This window comes from Lissotriton vulgaris, chromosome 4_1 (assembly GCF_964263255.1).
Source record: "Lissotriton vulgaris chromosome 4_1, aLisVul1.2, whole genome shotgun sequence".
Taxonomy (NCBI): Eukaryota; Metazoa; Chordata; class Amphibia; order Caudata; family Salamandridae; genus Lissotriton; species Lissotriton vulgaris.
In genome coordinates, this window is record NC_141691.1 from 340335037 (window position 1) to 340354212 (window position 19176).

The 19176-nt window shown below is 41.7% G+C and overlaps 1 protein-coding gene across 5 annotated transcripts in view; it reads right to left on the minus strand.

Annotated features, from left to right (window-relative positions):
- DOCK11 (dedicator of cytokinesis 11) overlaps positions 1–19176 on the minus strand; it is a 1133414-nt gene that overhangs the window by 423330 nt on the left and 690908 nt on the right. For 3 of the 5 annotated variants that reach the window (XM_086918718.1, XM_086918717.1, XM_086918720.1), the window contains 2 exons: positions 10152–10263; positions 3525–3563 (listed from right to left, as the gene is read on the minus strand). In XM_086918718.1, the coding sequence (XP_086774844.1) occupies positions 3525–3563; positions 10152–10263 (151 nt within the window). The remainder of the gene's footprint in view (positions 1–3524; positions 3564–10151; positions 10264–19176) is intronic. The other 2 variants (XM_086918722.1, XM_086918719.1) reach the window with 1 other exon arrangement.

Here is a 19176-nt window from a genome sequence, read left to right on the forward strand (position 1 = left end):
GTTGACTGCAGAGAGTGGACCCTAAAAATGACCTGATTCACGTATTTAGGAAAATTATTTATTCCTTCATTGTTTATTTATATTTTTTACATTAACAATACATGCTATTCATGTTATATGTAATCACAAAAATATTGTCTGCAATAAATATTGTGGCCTAAATAAAATTTACAAAAATATAGTTCATTGGGTGGACTTTCTATTACTAATATTATATATTTGTAAACTGTATTTAGGGTACTATATTTTCATCAGAAAATTGTTAGTCGCTGATATTCTAGTCCCAGTAATTTACTGGCAATGACAACAAATTTCAAATGTTTTTTCTTCCACTCAACATGTTTTGAATTACAAACATGTCACATATATTTTTAATGATATAAATTAATCCTTTACACATATGCAATTAATAATGTAAATGGTCTATTTATTAATGAATAAGACAGACTCTATTCTAATATGGCAACCCCACTCTCCGTTTGTATACTCTTCATGCTAAGACATGAGATATAATAAATACCGCAATAGGTTGGGTGAGTCCTGTGCCACAGAAGAAAACTGCGGCAGTGATGGGCATCCTGCACTGCGGAACCCAGCTTTGTGAGGTCCATCATGCAAAGGCATTCTGCATGCCAGTGAGAAGGCATGGCAGTGCCATCATTTCCATAACTTACCACACGTGGTTTAGACCTAATGGCTCAGTGTCCTGATGCCTGTAGCACCAACTTGCAAAGGCAAAGATCCGAAATTTAATTTTGACAGGCAATTTGATCCTTAGTAGAAGTATTTGTCTATGTTTGTCACTTGTCCCTGTCCTAAACCCGCTACAGATATAATGGAATAGTATTATTTCTATTAGGAAGAACACTCAGGATACAGAGATACTAGTCTTTCTACTATGTCTATGGTAGAAAGAGGTTTAGGAAGTCGTCAGCAGCCACACATATGATAGAAAGACTAATACATAATTTGAATTTTATTTCTGCATTTTGAATTTTTATGTAGTATGTACAAGGCCCATGAGCATCTGAGGGCTTGGAGTAACACATAAATTACATAGACAGAGAATAAAGAAAAATATAATCAAAGGAATACAGTAAAAGAACAAGTAGGAGTACAAGATATCCCATATGTCATCACTAGGTAGTTATAGTTAGGTCTGCTTTTCCATAGAAAGTGCGATTTTTGGTTTGCTAATAACTTTGATCCCATTTGATGAACCTTCAAAAAACTTTCCCAAACAAATGTTCTTCCCCCTGAGTTCTTTCCTGGAAAGTTTAAGGGTGACACATCAAGCGAGGGGCAAGAAAAAGAGGGGTCCCAAAATGCAAAATCCCCATGCATTTTCCAAAGACTTCTTTAGACAAGGGTAACCAAAAATTGTCAAACAGAATCACACCAAATTCGTCAGGAAGCTGATCTTGGTCCACAGATTGTGCTTTTTGTCATTTGGTGTAAATCCATTCAGTAGTTATTGAGAAATGTAGGCTAAAAAATAATTGTATATTTAGGAAGTTGGGTCCGCAAGACTCTTGTGGGAGCACTCTTTTAAAAATAGAGCGTTCTGATTGGCCCAGGGAGCTTTATTTAGCTTGGGCCATCTAGCTTCCTTGGGAGTCAAAATCTCGAGAAAGCGAGCACTCTGATTGGCTGCCAGCAACTTGCGAAAAATGTTGCGGGCAGCCAATTCAGTACTCAGGGACTTAGTCCCCTGTTCTGAAGTTATTGAAAAAATGAATATATATGGAGGCAGGTGAGGGATACCCAGACGCACTAGACCACAAGGCTGGGAATCCAGAGGGGCCAAAAAGAGAAAAAATGGGTCCAAAGATTCTGCTATTCAACCCAGACATTTAAAGGATCAGAAAGAAAAATACATCCGGGGCCACACTGCATAATTTTAAGGCCCGCAGAGTCCATCCCTGGGGCCAAAATCATCCAAAAAGGGGAGAGGGCCATGCAGCCTCCCCTCCCTGAGCCTCTAAACACCCCGGGGAGCCCACAAAGAGCCAAAATGTGTTAGAAATGGGAGTGGGGGCTCGCATGACATGTATGTATCAACAGGAACTAGCTACCAGGGAGAGGCTCCTAGCGTATGTTTTTTAAGGGCCAACACACTTGTGTTTCAAGAAGACCCTCACTCACCAACCTAGTTGGTGACATGCTTCATCATTGGGTCCCACCCAAGGCACCAATGCACCTTGGATGTGCTTCGATGCCTGAATACAGTGGAGCAGGTTTTGTGAAGTGAGTGTGCAGTGAAAGTGAGAGGAGCGTGTGTTAAAAAGCTGTCCAAAGGGTTCCAGGTTACAAAAAAAGACAATTTTAATGCTTGGGCCCTGGTCAGTGGTTAAAAAAGAGAGGTGGATATCGGTGGAGGTCTTTAGTGGCTCCAATATCCTTTATGGTCAACATGTTTCAGCCAGACTCTCAATATTGGGCTGGCTTTCTTCAGGACCTATTTGAGTGAATTTTAAAAGGTGTTCTAAGGAAATAGTATTTTGGAGACCATCTATGTGGCGCACACGCTAAGGTGCGTTATGTGTTAGAGGATAGTTTCCTCTAGCGGGGCATTTCTCAGAGATTGGCAGGTGGAATGCGGCCACAATAGGTACGGAGACGGGTCCCTGATCTTGACGATTGTGTGACAATAGGTCGGGCACCCACACAGAACTCATGGAGCATTTTCCAGAGAATCTCTGAGAAATGCGAAAATGAGAAATGAGAAATATATATATATATATATATATATATATATATACATACATATATACAACATATATCTGCAACTCTGGGCAATAGCTTGCTTAATCTCCACAACGGCCCCCACAACCCCACAATGCTAGGATGTCTGGCTTCACCTTGGGGGTGCCCAGAAGTGGGCACTTCACAGGGAAAAGCCAGGAAGGGTTCCACAGCGGTATGCGTACAAGCGCCTCAGATACCCCTTCGGGAGTCGATTCAGTGCGCTATACAAATACTACTACATTTACATTTACATACATATATATATATATATATATATATATATATATATATATATATATATATATATATATATATATATATATATATATATATATATATATATAAATATATATATATAAATAAATATATATATAAATATATAAATATATATATATAAATATATATATATATATATATATCTTGGTACATAAAATGAGCATAACTAATTAACTTATAGCCTATTCACAGTATTGACACAAATGTACTACCAAGAAGTGGCGGCTTGACGATGGGGCTGATTTTTCAACTATACCAAATATAATCTTAGCAGGTATTAATACATAAGGTTGAACATACCTTTCTTTCCTACATAAATAGCAAAAGCTGAATGCAAAACAAAAATATTTATGCTGTGCGGATCAATATGTGTGTTAGTAAGCTCGAAAGTTAATATGCGCGTTGTTACTGCATTAATTGATTGTAAGCAATTTTTCAGTGAGTCCAACAGCCTTAGCTTCTTATCTGATTACAACAGCTTGACAATCCACCAAACCTACCTACTGGACTGAATCGTTCCACAGCAAATGAAAACAAATCTAATTAATATGTAAAAAAACAGAAAAGGCAGAAATAAAACACTGTTTGTATAGAGCATCAGCAGTACACGTTCAATAAAATTAAACATCATGATGCCAGTGTGTACCTATGTTTTACCAAGGGCTAAGATCCTAATGAAACATGGTACTCAACTGCATAAGCTATTTGATTTCTCTATTGTTTCAATTTCATGGTGGATTTTGGTCCCTCCTCTTAGTCTAGTTAGAAAACTTTTTAAACAATAAAATGTATTAAATCACAATATAGCAGACACCAGGGGACTTTACTGGGTAAACATGCCACATTTTTAGTTTGCTAGTAGGATTTTTATTAATGCAAGTAAGTAATGGTCACAATATCACAGTGTTATCAGGACAACAGAGACAATAAATGTTAAACGTGTAGAATATGCGATTAACTGAATGAAGCTGTTGACAATTACTGACGGTTATGTGCTTAACTTGTTATATTTGGCCACAAGGCCTCTTAATACCATACCTGCATACACGTGTGTTCTAGTCCAGCGTCCATACTTTGCATGTGAGTGCATCCCAAAATAAGAAGAATATTCCACCTTGGCCTGTGTTTTTGTCCTGTCACAGTACATGTATCAGCGTAAAACACCATTCAAAGTAGGTGGAAAAGATAGACCTCCCATGAGGTGGTCTACGTACCTATATTTTGCATCAACCAAGGGAGAATTGCAAAACACTGCACAACCACAGCGCAAGAAAGAGGCTTTAGTCATCTCTCATTATCTGGCTGGGAGGAGGGGCCCCATGTACAGGATAGGCATCCTAGACACAGCAGTCTGGAGCACTATACCTACCCGTTGGCAAGGGGCCTTGCACTCTCGTCAGTCTCCTCCTTAAAAGAGCAGGAGGAGAGAATCTTGGTTTACCTTGGTGAGCGTAATGGCTATGTTACAGAACTACAGGATCTTTGTAATTCTGCATACAGGAGGGACATTGAACAGGTGCAAAGAAAGGTCATTGGACCTGAAACTGCGAGAGTTTCCTGCTGTGCACGGGTATCCATATTATAATATATTTGTTATAAATGAAGTAACAAGGCGGCACACCAGCGTCGTGTTGATCAGGGTAATTTATTAGGTTGCGATGTAGAAAACCCAACCATCGTGAACGGGACCAAACGGGCAACTCACGACCGTTGGACCGAACACAGGACATGTCACCAAGTCGGGCAGCGCGAGCACAGCGCCCGACATGGACAGTGACGCAGAGCACAGGGCGAATATAACACATCTCTTTTCCTTAAACAGAGAATGAAAAGAATGCAACAGAATAAATAAGTCAGAAGCTCATAGTAACCTTTACAAAGAAAAGGTGAAACACAAAGAAAAACAAAGCAGCATCGAACACACTACTTACTCTTGAGAATGCAGGACAAGATAAAACAGGCCATTCAACCCCACATCCTCCCTTAAACAGACGAAATTACACATAGTCTTTCAAATGGGCAGGAGCAACCTTACAACGAAGAGGTCTGCAAACCCTATCAGCAACCACATTCTTAGAAGTTTGAGCTAAAGGAACAAACTTAACCCTTTTTTGGTAAAGTGCTACCCTGCGGAGGTTCCACGTTTGACCATTTTGCAACTTAACATAATTGCCAACTACGGACCTTACCTGGTAGGGTCCCCTAAATTTGTTGAACATCCTCTGATTACCTCCAGGTTTTACTTTTACCAGGTCCCCTTCAGCTATTTTGGTAGAGACAGCTTTTCCCAGGATGTTGCCTCCCACCTTGTTTTTTTTCTCATGTAGCCAAGTATGAATGAGTTTAGTGCCTGGCACCCTCCCCCTCATGAGCTCAAAAGGTGTTACAGACATGTTGCTATGATCAGCTGTGCGGTATGCCCACAGCATTTCTTTAATCTCCTTCTGCACAAGCGAGCTGCATAGTGCCCTTAGTGCTGCATAGTGCCCTTAACAAGCCTGTTTATTCTCTCACAAAGTCCATTCCCTTGCGGGTTGTAGAGCGATGTACGTAAATGCTTTAATCCAAGAAAAATAAAATAATCCTCCATAATGGCAGAGGTAAGCTGCGTGCCATTATCCGTTAACACCATTGAGGGAATACCCTCACGTCGAAATATCTCATCAAGGACCTTGACAGTGGATTCAGCAGTGATGCTTTTCATGAAGGCAACCTCAACCCACCTTGAAGTTGAATCTACCAATACCAAGGCAAATTTCTCAGCATCTGTTAGATCATGAAAGGGACCTATGAAGTCAATGCAGACCTTCTGCCATACACCATCGTCAGAAATAATTCTCCCCATGCCATCTTTACTTGCACAAACCTGCAACCTCCTTTCAGACTCCTTGCACGGCTGGCATTGCTCAACCCAACTCTTCACCTGTGCATCTACCCCCGGCCACCAAAAATCAGCTTTGACACGTTTGCCAGTAAGGGTTTGGCCTAGATGGCCCTCATGCGTCAGGGCAATGATACGGGGTCTAAGGGATACCGGAGGTATATATTTCTCGCCCCGCACAAGGATATGCTCGCCCTGTAAAGAAATCTCATCCTGTAACTGAACATAAGGCCTAAGAGCAGGTGAGACCGTACTTTGCCTTGACACCCCTTCTTTGCACATCTTGATTAAGCCAACCATAACAGGATCTTTCCCCATTTCCTCAATCCATTCCCTCCTAGATATAGAGCTGGGTAAATCACTTTCTAAGTCATCTAAAAACGCGACCACATTTTCAGTCGCTAACTCCTTAGGCGGCTCTTTAGTGTCAGGTAATCTAGATAGGCAGTCCGCAACACTGTTGCACCAACCAGGCAAGTATTCTACATTACACGTGAACTCTTGTACACTAACAGCAAGTCTTGCTAACCTCCCAGAGCAGTTCCTAATCCCCCCAGGGGCTAAAACCTTCAACAGGGGCTTATGGTCTGTTCTGAGTGTGAAGGTGATTCCCCACAAATACACCCTGAAATACCGAGTTGCCCACGCAGCCGCCAGAGCTTCACGCTCGATGACCGAGTAATTCCTTTCGGTCTCAGTCAGAGAACGCGACGCAAATGCAACGGTGTTCTGTTTGCCACCCCCTTTCTGTGTTAGGACCGCACCAATCCCAACAGAACTAGCGTCAACAGTGAGGATGGTGTGATATGACTGCACAAAACTTTTAAGAATGTTAGCATCTAATATGTTTTGTTTGATCAATAAAAAGGCATTCCGCTGATCTGCACCCCAAGTGAAACCTTTCCCTTTCCGCATGATAATTCGCAAAGGTTCAACCTTTTCTGCAAAGTTCTTTACGAATTTCGCATAGTACTCAACCATGCCCATAAAAGACCTTAGTTTGTCTTTGTCATCAGGTTCAGACACATTACATATTGCGCTTACAAGGTCTTTTTTGGGTTGTATACCAAGGCCAGATACGTGGTACCCTAGGTAATCTACTTCCTCAACAGCAAACACACATTTTTCCCTGCGCAATGTTAAACCAGCCCTTGAAAGAGCAGTGAGAACTTTATCCAGAATAACATCATGGTCACCAACATCCAAACCATGAATCAGGATGTCATCCTGGAAAAATACTACCCTTTCAATGTCTTTGAGTACATCTGTAATGATCCTTTGGAAAGCGCTTGCTGCAGAGCAGAGGCCAAAAGGAAGTCTTTTGAATTGGTAAGTGCCCTCCGGAGTGATGAACAATGTAAATTGCTTTGAGTCCGGATGAAGCTTTACCTGGTGGTATGCGCTGCGAAGGTCCAATTTTGAAAAGATCTTACCTCCACCCAAACTCAGGACAATTTCATTTATGTTCGGAAGCGGAAAGTTATCCATTATCACGGCCTTGTTAAGGCTCCGCATGTCCACACAGAAGCGCAAGGATTTGTCCGGTTTCTGTGTGATCACTACTGGACTCAACCACTGTGTGGCCTCCACAGGCTCAATTATATCATCCTCTAATAACTGCTTGATGATCTTTCTGACCTCATCTCTTGCAGATAGAGGTATCTTCCTTGCAGTGTGTTTCACAGGTGCTACACTTTTTTTTTGTTTTGATGACATGTTGGTAACCAATGGCCTCCCCCAACTTCTCATTGAAAATGCTTTCATGCTTCTTAAGAATAATTTCTAAGTTCTCTTGAACTATGTTGCATGCACTTTCTACCTCAACACACATTACAGGTGGATCAGTTCTCGGGTTCACCCTTATATTAAGCTCATATTGGTGTAACCACCCCAAAATAGCAGGGCCATGTGGGGACACATAAACCTTCCCCTGAGTGACTTTCCCTTTAAACTTAATATCTGCTTCAAAGTATCCAAGGACACCAATGCTCACACCTTGGTAACCCCTTAGTGTGATGCAAGATGAATTATACAATTTCTTAGGGATGATTGTGTAAAGCGACCCTGTATCCACCATTAAATTGACAACAACACCATTCAATTCAGAATCTGCTTTAGGCCGAGATAGGACAACACCCTCTGTTGACTCCAGGCTGCCAATGTGAGGGTAACCACCCAGGAGACGTAATCATCATTACCTCTGCTTCATCATCAGTAACTTCACCCTCAACCATAGCAACCTTTTTTGAGCCAATTGTTCTACACATTCGTGCATAATGTCCTTTTTTCCCACCTTTTAAACAATCTCTGGACAAAGCCGTACAATTCTTGGAATCAGCTAAATGAAAAGGACTTCCACACCTATTACAAGACCGTGTGGTCGGTTTAAACTTGCTTGTTCCACTTTTATTAAAAGAGGTCGTGGGTTTCCCCCCCCTATTTGTTTGTCTCCCTTGTATTAAAGCTATGCTTTCTGAAGCATCTGCCTGTAAGCTTGCAACTTCCTGACAACTAGTGTGTCCAAGTTGTATCCTTTTAAGTTCCTTCATACACCTATCGCTTTCTTCAGCGACTTTAGCAATGGTAATTGCCTCAGTAAGGGTGGGGTTTTTAGCTGCCCACATCTTTTCCTGTGTTTTTTTGCTAAAACATTGTACGATTAATTGATCCCGAATCATCTCATCCTGTATGTTCCCAAACTGACATTTCACAGAGAGTTCCCTCAGCCTAGAGACAAATTCATCAATTGTTTCATTTTCTCTTTGAGGGGCAGTGTAGAATTTGTGCCTGCGCATTACAACATTTTCCTGCTTAGCAAATCTAGTATAAAGTCTAAACAGAGCATCTTTGTAAACATCATCAATGTCAAGAGGCGGATTTGGCAAGTATTTAAACACTCTTTGTCCCTCTTTCCCTAGGGCACCCAGTAGCAAAGCTTTCTTCCTGATGGCAGAAAACTTTGTACCGTCCAAGGCTATGATATAATTCTCAAATGCCTCACACCAGTCATCCCATTCCATTGAGGGTTCACCAGGGGCACTCAGAAAAGGGACAGGCGCTTGAATAGCATTGTTCACATTCATAGTGAATACCCAAGAGTAATGCACAAATCACAAAAGAGGATAAGTTAAACAGCAAAATTTAAAACACTCAGCAATGTTCGTAATGTCCAAATTTAAAGTGTGTGTGTCACTGACGTTTATGTTGAAAGAAAATGAGTAACACACTGTGACGAGGTCGATTTTAAAGTGAGTGTGTCACTGTAAATTTGCTTTCCTCCAAAGACGGTGGTCTTTAATGACAAACGTCTTAGTGGCTGCGTAACACACAGAGGCGAACTTGCTTAGAAGTGAGTGTGTCACTGTAGGCAGAAATTGCGGTGGTATCTGTTTAAAAACGCTTTCCCTTTAGTTGTGCGTTTCCCTTTTAATACGTTCCGCCCTCCGAGCAGTGGGGCTCACTGGTACTGCCATTCTTTTAAACACGATTTCCCTTTTAAGACTAAAGGCACCAAGGGGGGCGCTGTCGCCTGCGTTGACGGGCTAAGGAACAACAGTTAACGCTCCGTCACGCTTGGGGCGAAGACAGCTTTAATCACAGTTCCCTTCACGGTGAGCGATTTTGTGACATACCTTCCGTTGAGGCTTATGTTACACTTTTAAACCGCTTTCTCTTGTCCGTGAAAATCTCCTCTGGTCGGGTTTTCTTTTCTCGCGTCGTTTTTTCCGGCAGACTCTGTTTTCCTTCCTCGCGTTACCCTCCGCCTCCAGCAGTCGCCAAAATGTTATAAATGAAGTAACAAGGCGGCACACCAGCGTCGTGTTGATCAGGGTAATTTATTAGGTTGCGATGTAGAAAACCCAACCATCGTGAACGGGACCAAACGGGCAACTCACGACCGTTGGACCAAACACAGGACATGTCACCAAGTCGGGCAGCGTGAGCACAGCACGCGACATGGACAGTGACGCAGAGCACAGGGCGAATATAACAATATTTCTTCAACGTCTATACAATAACTAATAAACACCTAAGCATGTCTAGAATTGTCTGAGGTCTGAAGACATCCAGCTCATCTCAAACCTCACATAATCTGTATTATGTTTTATTCTAAAGTAAAACTTCACAATATAGGGGGCATATGCACAACTTACGAGACAATGCTTTATAGACACCAAAATAAACAAGAACCAAGAGCTATAACGTAATATAATATAATACAATACAATATAATATAAGATAATACCTTGAACTCGCTGAACTTTGGGTTTTGCAAAGGCCATTGGTAAATTTAAAGGAATGTAGTGCTCATGGTTGCAAACAGTTTGCAAGAATTCAAACTTGTATTCTGTCAGTATCTGCGTCAAAAAAGGTCAAACAAGAAATACATCAGATAAAGGTAAAAGTAGCCCAGGTTTTAAAATAGAGTTTACATCAGATGACAACCACATCTCCTTACATACATTTGTATCAGAATAAAAATGCACCCAGGGAAGGAAGCTCTTCACGAAATGCTGCTGTAATTATTAACTTTCAGACGATGCCACACATTACATGATTTAACCTGCTTGTAGTGTAGTTCCTATATTCCCAATAGGCTCTGCGCATTGGAATAATATAAACAGCAGTGTAGACATAGGTCGACTAGGTCTCTACTGACTATATTAGACTTAATTCGTTTTGCCAGCTAGCTCAGAGGTCACTAGAAACTTTCTCGAATATTCAGGAAAGAGTTAACTCTCCGGATTTAGACAAGAAGGGATTAGCTTCTGACAACCATACAAACATGACAACTTTGCTCCCTCAGAAAAGAGTGTATCTCTAGAGTCGTGTGAAAACAATAGGCAGCTATTTCACTCAGTCAACCGTGCATACTTCGTTTCACCAGAGTGCAGAGGAATAGAGAGACGGGCATTTTCAATAAAATATGTTATTTTATTGAGCAGTCTTCTTTCTCATGCAAGAGAAATAAATTGCCACAATTGCAATACTTATCATAAAGTAAAGTGCGTACAGTAAAAGTAGTATTATGAAATAATACTGTAAAAACATTGATATGGTTTCTTAGCCATTTGATACTTTAAAATAGATAAAATATATACATACATAAAAACATTGACTAACGTACTCAACTGGTGCTTCTAAGTACGCCTACCCCGGTGTACCTGACCTAAGGCTAATACTTGGAAAGGAGTAAGTAAGTAGCAGTTTAAGTTAAGTTGGTTAAGATTGTTTTTGCCAAGAATCTGAATCAAGAATTCTCTTAAGGGTTTAGTCAGCTGCGTACCTTGGTAATAGAATGTGGGAGGTCTGGTATCTCTTTCTTCAGAACTCGATCTCCCAGCAACCCGCAAGGGTGACTCGGGAACACCTGAGCTGGATTTTCTTGGCGTGAGTAAAAGCAGCTTCTCCAGCGCGTCAAAGGGGAGGGGCGGCTTCTGTGGGCTCTCGCATCAGCTGGGCTCTCGGGCAAGTAGATAGCCGCTCTGCTCCAAACCACTGTGTGTTTGCTTAAGGCAACTGTTGGTATATTTATACCTGAAAGGTGCCGAGTTTGGCGTAAGGTTGGACAAAAGACGTCACAAAGAACTAACAGTTCTTTCTGGACTCCAGGAGTTCTTGTTCAAATCAAAACAAAAGCAGGGGGGATTTCCCGGGCTGTTGGAGGCTTGGTTTGTTTAAAGAACGCGTTGTGCTTTCTAGGAGTTGATGGGAGTAGCCGTGCTGTGCTTTGGACTGTATGGGCTATTACTGAATATGGATATGATTCTTATGCCTTTATAAGGATATTATTAATTATAACCACATAAGGGCATGAATCGGGAATATCGAATTAGGGTTCTAGATAGAAATACAACACCCACTCCACGGATTAATGTCCATCATTACTAAAAAACTAAGCAATAGTAAACATATAACGATGCATGTGTGTTTTCCAACCCACCCCAAAATACATATTTCGCATTTGAAATGGTATATGGTAAATACACGAAAATGAGTGTTGGTACTGTACGTTTTTCAAGCAGTGTCATCATTCAGTTAAATGCATATATATATCAGCTGAATGAATTGCGAAAATTACACATGAAATGGCTCTGAATACAGAAAAGAAGGTCGAGACCATTCCATCACATATTTATACAAGATGCTCTATATGTGCTAGAGGCTGAGGTAAAATATTGTCTCTAGTATCCTAAAAATAGAAGCTCTGTTCTCTAAGAATAGTTCTACTTTAAGCAGAGTACCATGTGCCAAAATGAAAAGTAAATATTTTGGAAAAATGGAAAAAATAATTTCGCTTTCAGGGGAAAAAATAGTTCCAAATGTTTTCAGTAGCTTTGTTTATCAAAACTGAAGGCCGAATTCAGAGTTCAGGGAACACTGTGTGATCATTGTTTTTAAATGTTATTCTCGTTGTTAGGAGAGGACATCATATCAGACAGACTCGCAAAAAATTGGTCTACAACATCAGGTGAAAGTTCGACCAAGTTCGAAAATGCTGAAACTGTGCAGTTTGGAGCGTGATTGCTATCATCGATGTTTGGATCAGCAATGCTCACAGAAGGTTGTACCTGTTTGGTGCTGCTTTCCTCTCGTACCTCACCTCCACCTACTCGTAGTGGTGAAGTCTCAACAAATGCCGTCATCAGAATAGGTAGCCGCTGGGGACAACACGATGCATGAGTCGTTACAGGACCTAGCAAAGTATTGATATCCATTGGTACTGCTGATGGTAGTGTAAGACAGACGTCCAACACGCATTCTTCTCCGCATAGCAGACATCGAAGCACAGGTAAGATGCAATCCTGCCAGATTGGTCTGAATGAAAGAAACCAGGTTGTACTCAGATCTCTTAGCCGGGCCAATCCGAGGACCTTAGTGATACGGTCTCGGTATCGTATTTCTAGGATCGTTTCTTCCATCGTTGCTGGAGTCTTGTCTGTGGATTGGCTTGCCATATCGGAGCAGAAGGAACAAAAATAAAATTCCTGCCACGAGTCCCAAGATTAAGGGTAGGCAGCCAAAGACAGAATGGACAAAATTCGGGAAGATGCCCAGAACTGTTTCAAAGGGTGCTAACAGTCCCAAAAAACTGTCTTAAATACATGTGCTATGCCACTGGTATCAGACATGTTTAAGATTTGGCTTAACATTTCTACGAAATGCACGGGGCAATTTGTCGATAAAAGAGAATGTATCTCTGCCGATGTCCTTGCCACTAAAAGATCATACGTTTCTTTGGATGACGTTAAAGGCACAGTTGTCTGTAAAAGAATAGACTTCATTCTGCTTAAAGTATCAATTCGAATAGAAGAGATATTCAAAGAAGGCCATAACACAGCCCCCATATCTGGATTGCTGTGTGGATACAATACTTGCATACAGCAAACGACCCTGGAAGTTACGGTCATGAGATAAGCTTTCCCTGGCACCATTCCACAACAGCTGTGGTCACTTATTAAAACGTAACTCCTGTTACAAAGTTGTCTAAAAAATGGCTCTATCTGTTTTGCAGGCGTGCCATGCCGGTGACATGAAAGGTTATTTGAAGACCCTTTGCAGGCTCCATGCAAGTTAATACCTTGACACAGAAGTGTACCGCTTAGTGATTTTTTACCACTGTTACCACTAAGGAATACCTCCTTTTTCCCTTCACTATAACATCTGTGTGTATAAGGTAAACTTTCATAATCAGAAGGGGGAAAGGATCACTGGTCCTGCTTAAACCTTGGGTTCACAAGTCAAGGACCTGGTATCTACCAAACATATATGACTCTCATACACGTGTATATTGATAGTGATAGTCTCTCTTTTGCGGTATATACTGTGTCCCCGCTTTTCTACACGTGCGTGCGTAATCACTGAGTCATTTTTTGTCTTGTGCACCCTCCACCAGGAGGTCTGCCTCAAGGTTCAAGGCAGTAGTGATCGTGGAAAGTGGGGGGTAGTGGTGTGATTATTAAAAATCCGGACAGCCAGACAAAAAAACAATTTGAATAGGTCTGGGTTCGGACTGAAGCTAAAAATTACGGATGCACTTTGCGAATTGGTAAGAGATTCTAGTGCATTATATAGAGTATTGTTAAAAAGAGGTCAACATGTTTCAGCCTTTGGTAGTCAACAGATCTATAGGCTTTCGTCAGGACCAATGGGGTTAGTGAATAGTGAGAAAACTGTGAGAAGAATAAAGGGTTATTGACCTGATTCTTCGTGACTTTAAGGTTTCATTGTACCTTGTCTTTTTTTGGAAATTACTCCCTCTGGGATTTAGGCTGATCGAGAGAGGCCTTACTTAGTGCCTTCTTACTCGGTCCTGGCAGCATGTGCTGACTCTGCCTGTCCTCACCCAAAGGCTGAAACATGTTGACCTCTTTTTAACAATACTCTATATAATGCACTAGAATCCCTTACCAATTCGCAAAGTGCACCCGTAATTTTTAGCTTCAGTCCGAACCCAGACCTATTAAAATTGTTTTTTTGTCTGGCTGTCCGGATTTTTAATAATCACACCACTACCCCCCACTTTCCACGATCACTACTGCCTTGAACCTTGAGGCAGACCTCCTGGTGGAGGGTGCACAAGACAAAAAATGACTCAGTGATTACGCATTGAGAGTCATATATGTTTGGGAGATACCAGGTCCTTGACTTGTGAACCCAAGGTTTAAGCAGGACCAGTGATCCTTTCCCCCTTCTGATTATGAAAGTTACCTACGGAGACTGAAAGGATTCTCACTCTGCCTCCCCCATCCCCATGATTATACATGTATAAGGTAAACCCCAGGTTGATTTGATGTATTCTTTACCCAACCTTTCATACTGGCCCGCAGATATATACTCTTGGCAGTATTTAAACTGGAAAGTTGTTATCGGAATTGAAATTGTTCCGTGTATTATCCATTCAATGACAAGTCTCTCTGATATTGTCAATGGCAATCTCTCAAGTTTTTCAATGCTCAGAATCGTATAGTCTGCTCCTTTTTGTGCCAAACTGATTTGTTTATCAGTAAGGTTAAAGATACCGAATAATGACGTTGTGTTGAATAAACGCCATGGTACGTAGCCTGAACGTAGATTTTGCAACGTCCAACCAAGCTGTACAATAGAACGTAATTGAGACTGACCATGTTGTAACATTAGTAAGTCTTGCTCTATTATATCAATAGTAGATGATACAATGCTGTCCAGTGAATATATTCTGGAGGACAGAGTCATTAACCCATTGTCCACTACAGAAATGTATTTATTTATTTATTTATTGTGACTTGTATAGCGCACTATAACCCAGGGGTCTCTAAGCGCTTTGTTAGGATCAGCTAGACAATAAAAGATGCATCAGATTACATTTAGCGGCCACCCCACGCTTGCTGGAAAAGCACAGTTTTTAATTGCTTGCGGAAGGGCATTAGTTTCTTTTCATTGCGGAGTTTCAGCGGTAGTTTATTCCACATAGCTGGCAAAGTATGTGAGAAAGCACGCCCACCCACAGTGGTCAGTCTACAGCGTGGCTGAACCAGATATATGGAATCAGCAGATCTAAGCACCCTCCCTGGTTTGTAAAGGGACAGGCGAGATTTCAGATAGGTGGGTGCTCTGCCATGAAGCGCTTTGTGTACAATGCAGAGCCCCTTGAACATTAGCCTCTGCCTAACTGGCAACCAATGGAGTTCCCGCAGGAGGGGGGATGCCTGGGTACTCCTTGGTTTCTTAAAAATAAGCCTAGCAGCATCGTTCATGACCGTCTGCATTCTATTTAAGAGGCCCTGTGGGAGTCCTATATACAATGAATTGCCATAGTCCAGCCTGGCCAAAATCATTGCAGAAACCGCGCTCCTTAGGGTGGAAAAAGAGAGCAGCGGGGAAACTTTCCTGAGTTGGCGAAGGAGGCCGACGCAGCAGCCCACCACAGCTGTGACTTGCTTTTTCATGGACAGCTTACTGTCCACCTTGATGCCCAGGCTCTTAACCACCTCAGCCGCTTCTGGAGGCGTGCCCAACTCCCCGGGCCAGAAACGGTCACACCAAGGGTTGCCAGCGATGGTAATCGGCAACACCTCGGTTTTGTCCGGGTTGATTTTTAGGGAGTTGCCGGACATCCAGTTAGCTGTACTTCTCAGAATGTTTTGCAGTCTGGTAAAGGCATTCTGGCTATCCTCCAGCTGGATGATGATCTGGGTATCGTCTGCGTAGTTATATACCTGACAGTCCATTTGATTAAGCATTCGAATCAAAGGCTGTAGGTATATGTTGAACAATAGGGGTGACAGAGCAGACCCTTGTGGGACTCCGCAGGTGATCGAGGTTGCGGTAGAAAGCATGTCACCTAATTGCACTTTCTGCGTCCTCCCTTGAAGGAAGGATGTGAACCATGCCAGTGCTATGCCCTGAATGCTGAAGTCCCTCATCCGCGACAGTAGTTGTTCATGACACACAGTATCAAATGCCGCGGAGAGGTCCAACAGCACCAGGGCCCCCGGGATTTTCTTGTCTGCTCTGTTCCTAAGTTCATCTACGATTGACAACATAACCAGCTCCGTGCTGTGATTCGCACGGAAACCTGCTTGATTCGGCTCTAGCAGCGTGTTGCTTTCCAGATGTTCTGAAAGGGTGATAAGAACATGCTGCTCCAGGACCTTCGCCAAGAATGGTAACTGGGAAATTGGTCTGAAGTTCTTCAGACATTTTGCGTTTGCCCCCGGTTTTTTTAGCAAGGGAATCAGACGGGCTTCCTTGAAGGCAGATGGCACTTGACCAGTTTGTAGAGAGAGGTTCAGGAGACTCAGCACGTCATCCTCAATGCCCGGGAGTGCGAGTGATTTTTCCAAATTTATACGATCAATTTCTCGTATTTTTTCTGCTGTTTCAATTTGCATTACTTTCTAAGCTTCGTTGTACACAGCGTATATACCAGCTGCTATGAAACGTTTTTGACGCTGTTTGCGTGGTCCCAGTATGAAATCACGCAAGTCAGCACCGTCTTTAGGTAAAGTCAAGTGTTGCTTAATTTCAGCCAGTGTGGATTTCTGTAGCCACTCAAGGCATAGTTTCCCTACACTGTATGTTGTAACTATCCCTGGATGTTGTCTCTGGGAGTATCTTGGGTCTGGCCTGGTCATTTTGAACCCCTGTGTTTTGTTCAGGAATCTATCTGGACAGTTATTTGTGTCTGTTGGCCAGATCAACCACGTTTTCCAATCAGGATGTGTTCTGTTTTGGTGTAAAATATGGGATACATCTATCTCCACATCTGTAGTGCTATCACTATCAGTTATGGGTTTCGGAATACACAGTGTATTTAAGTCTTTTATCTTAGCTAGGCCAAGACAAGTAGTTTGTTGAATTGTGTCATTCAAGAATATCATTTGTCTGGGATCATGCAGGCCCTAAATAATGCTTCTAGGCCTTGTACTTGCCAATCTTTGGTACCCCAGATCGTTTTTGTTTCAATGTTGTTTTTCCAGAATTCAAAACCAAATGTAGACATTTTGTCATAAAATTTTTCAGAATAAATCATTTTAGTATTTGTCAACATTGTTTTCATTCCTGTCCTAGTTAACATTTTAAAATAAAATGTTTCTGGATCACTGTTGTTAAACCCTGAGAAGTACTGGAATTTCTCATAAAATGTTTTCGAGCTCTCATTTGGCGGAGTTGGACAGTGTTCCCATTGGTTATAAGATAAAACATTTGTAGGCTGTGCAGTTTTATGCAAATAGTGATCACCAAAATGATTATAACAGTATAACTCTTCATAATTCGATGAACCCTGTAAGTAATCATGTTCTGTAAATTTGGCTGACATTACTAAATCTGACATCATATTATTGATGTTTTCAAAGTCCCAATCATCAGAGAAAGTACTTGGTGTCACAAAGTCACTTAATGAAACCTTGAACTGGTGTAGATATTTCAAGAGCTCAACCGGGCCAAAAATGTCATAATCAGTTCTGTCCCATGCTACCGCACCGGGTATTGGATTGGCTGAGATGTTTACTGATGACAGTTCTCTTTTCTCGATGTGGGAGGATGTGTGAGGCTTTAGGACCAAGTTGATGTTCTGACTTGCTGTGTCCATTGTACTATATTTTCCATCAATGAATTTTCCCAAACATAGAACCATGATGAGCCAAAGCAGGAGAGTAAGTACACCTAACACAATCCAAAATTCAATCCATGGTGAAATCAGATATGTTTCTTTTAGTTGGAGAGAAAGTTCAATTACTTTGTCTTTGAAAGTTTTTGTTGAAGGCATTTCTTCATGCTCGCTTGGATCTTCAGAAAAGTCGTCGAAGTTGATGAAGTAGCCAGATGCAGTTCTGTCAATTGTTGGAATTATTTCCGGATTTTCATTTGCTTTTGCATTTTTCTTTGTTTCATTAGCATAGTTAGAGGCTACATCATTGTAGACTGGTGTTTCTTGACGAACTGTTACAGTTTGGGTTTCAAGAGGCACAAGTTCCATGGCATTATTGCATAGTCCTTTTTTATTCACTGCAGGTTTATCAAATGTGATTAGTCTCTCAGTATGAGCCTCTTGGATTGGAGCAAATTTCAGTATTCTGCTATTTCTTGGGAGTCCACTGGGCCTACTACTTATTATTGGCCACATGATTGTGGTTTTACCAGGTCGATGGATACAACTCGGTTCTCCTTTTTACCAGCAAGGGGCGGTAGTACAACTGATCTCGTTCCGCTGACAGCTAAGACAGCTTTTCTGTAAGAAGGCCCAAATTCCTTCTTCACCGCGATCTTCTCTCTGACCAGATCCCCAATCTGTGGAATCCAGACAGGTCTTGCTGGGACAGATGGTTTTTCTTCAGTGGTTGTCGGCTGTTGTTTCAACTTTATGTTACTCAGGCTTTTTCAGGTTTCATTTAAATCCTGTAAAACAGCCAAACAGTCTTTGATATCAAAGGATTTTTCTTCTACCACTGAAGTGTGACAATCAAGATCCTGAATGTGCATTCTAGTACCGAACAATAGTTCGTATGGAGTGAGACCTTTTAGAGAATTTCTTGGCAGATTATTAAGACTACGTTGGACACTTGTTAAATGTTTGACCCACCCATCACCCGAACCTAATACCCTCGCCGTTATAGATTGCTTTATGTCCCGGTTTTGTCTTTCCACTACCGCATTTCCCTCAGGATGGAAGGGAGAAGAGTACCGCAATGCAATGCCCATGCTGTTCATGGCCTCTTTGTAAGTTCGAGGGCTGGACCCTGATCAGAATGTAGCATGCCAATTGCGTATATGCCGATAAAGACTTG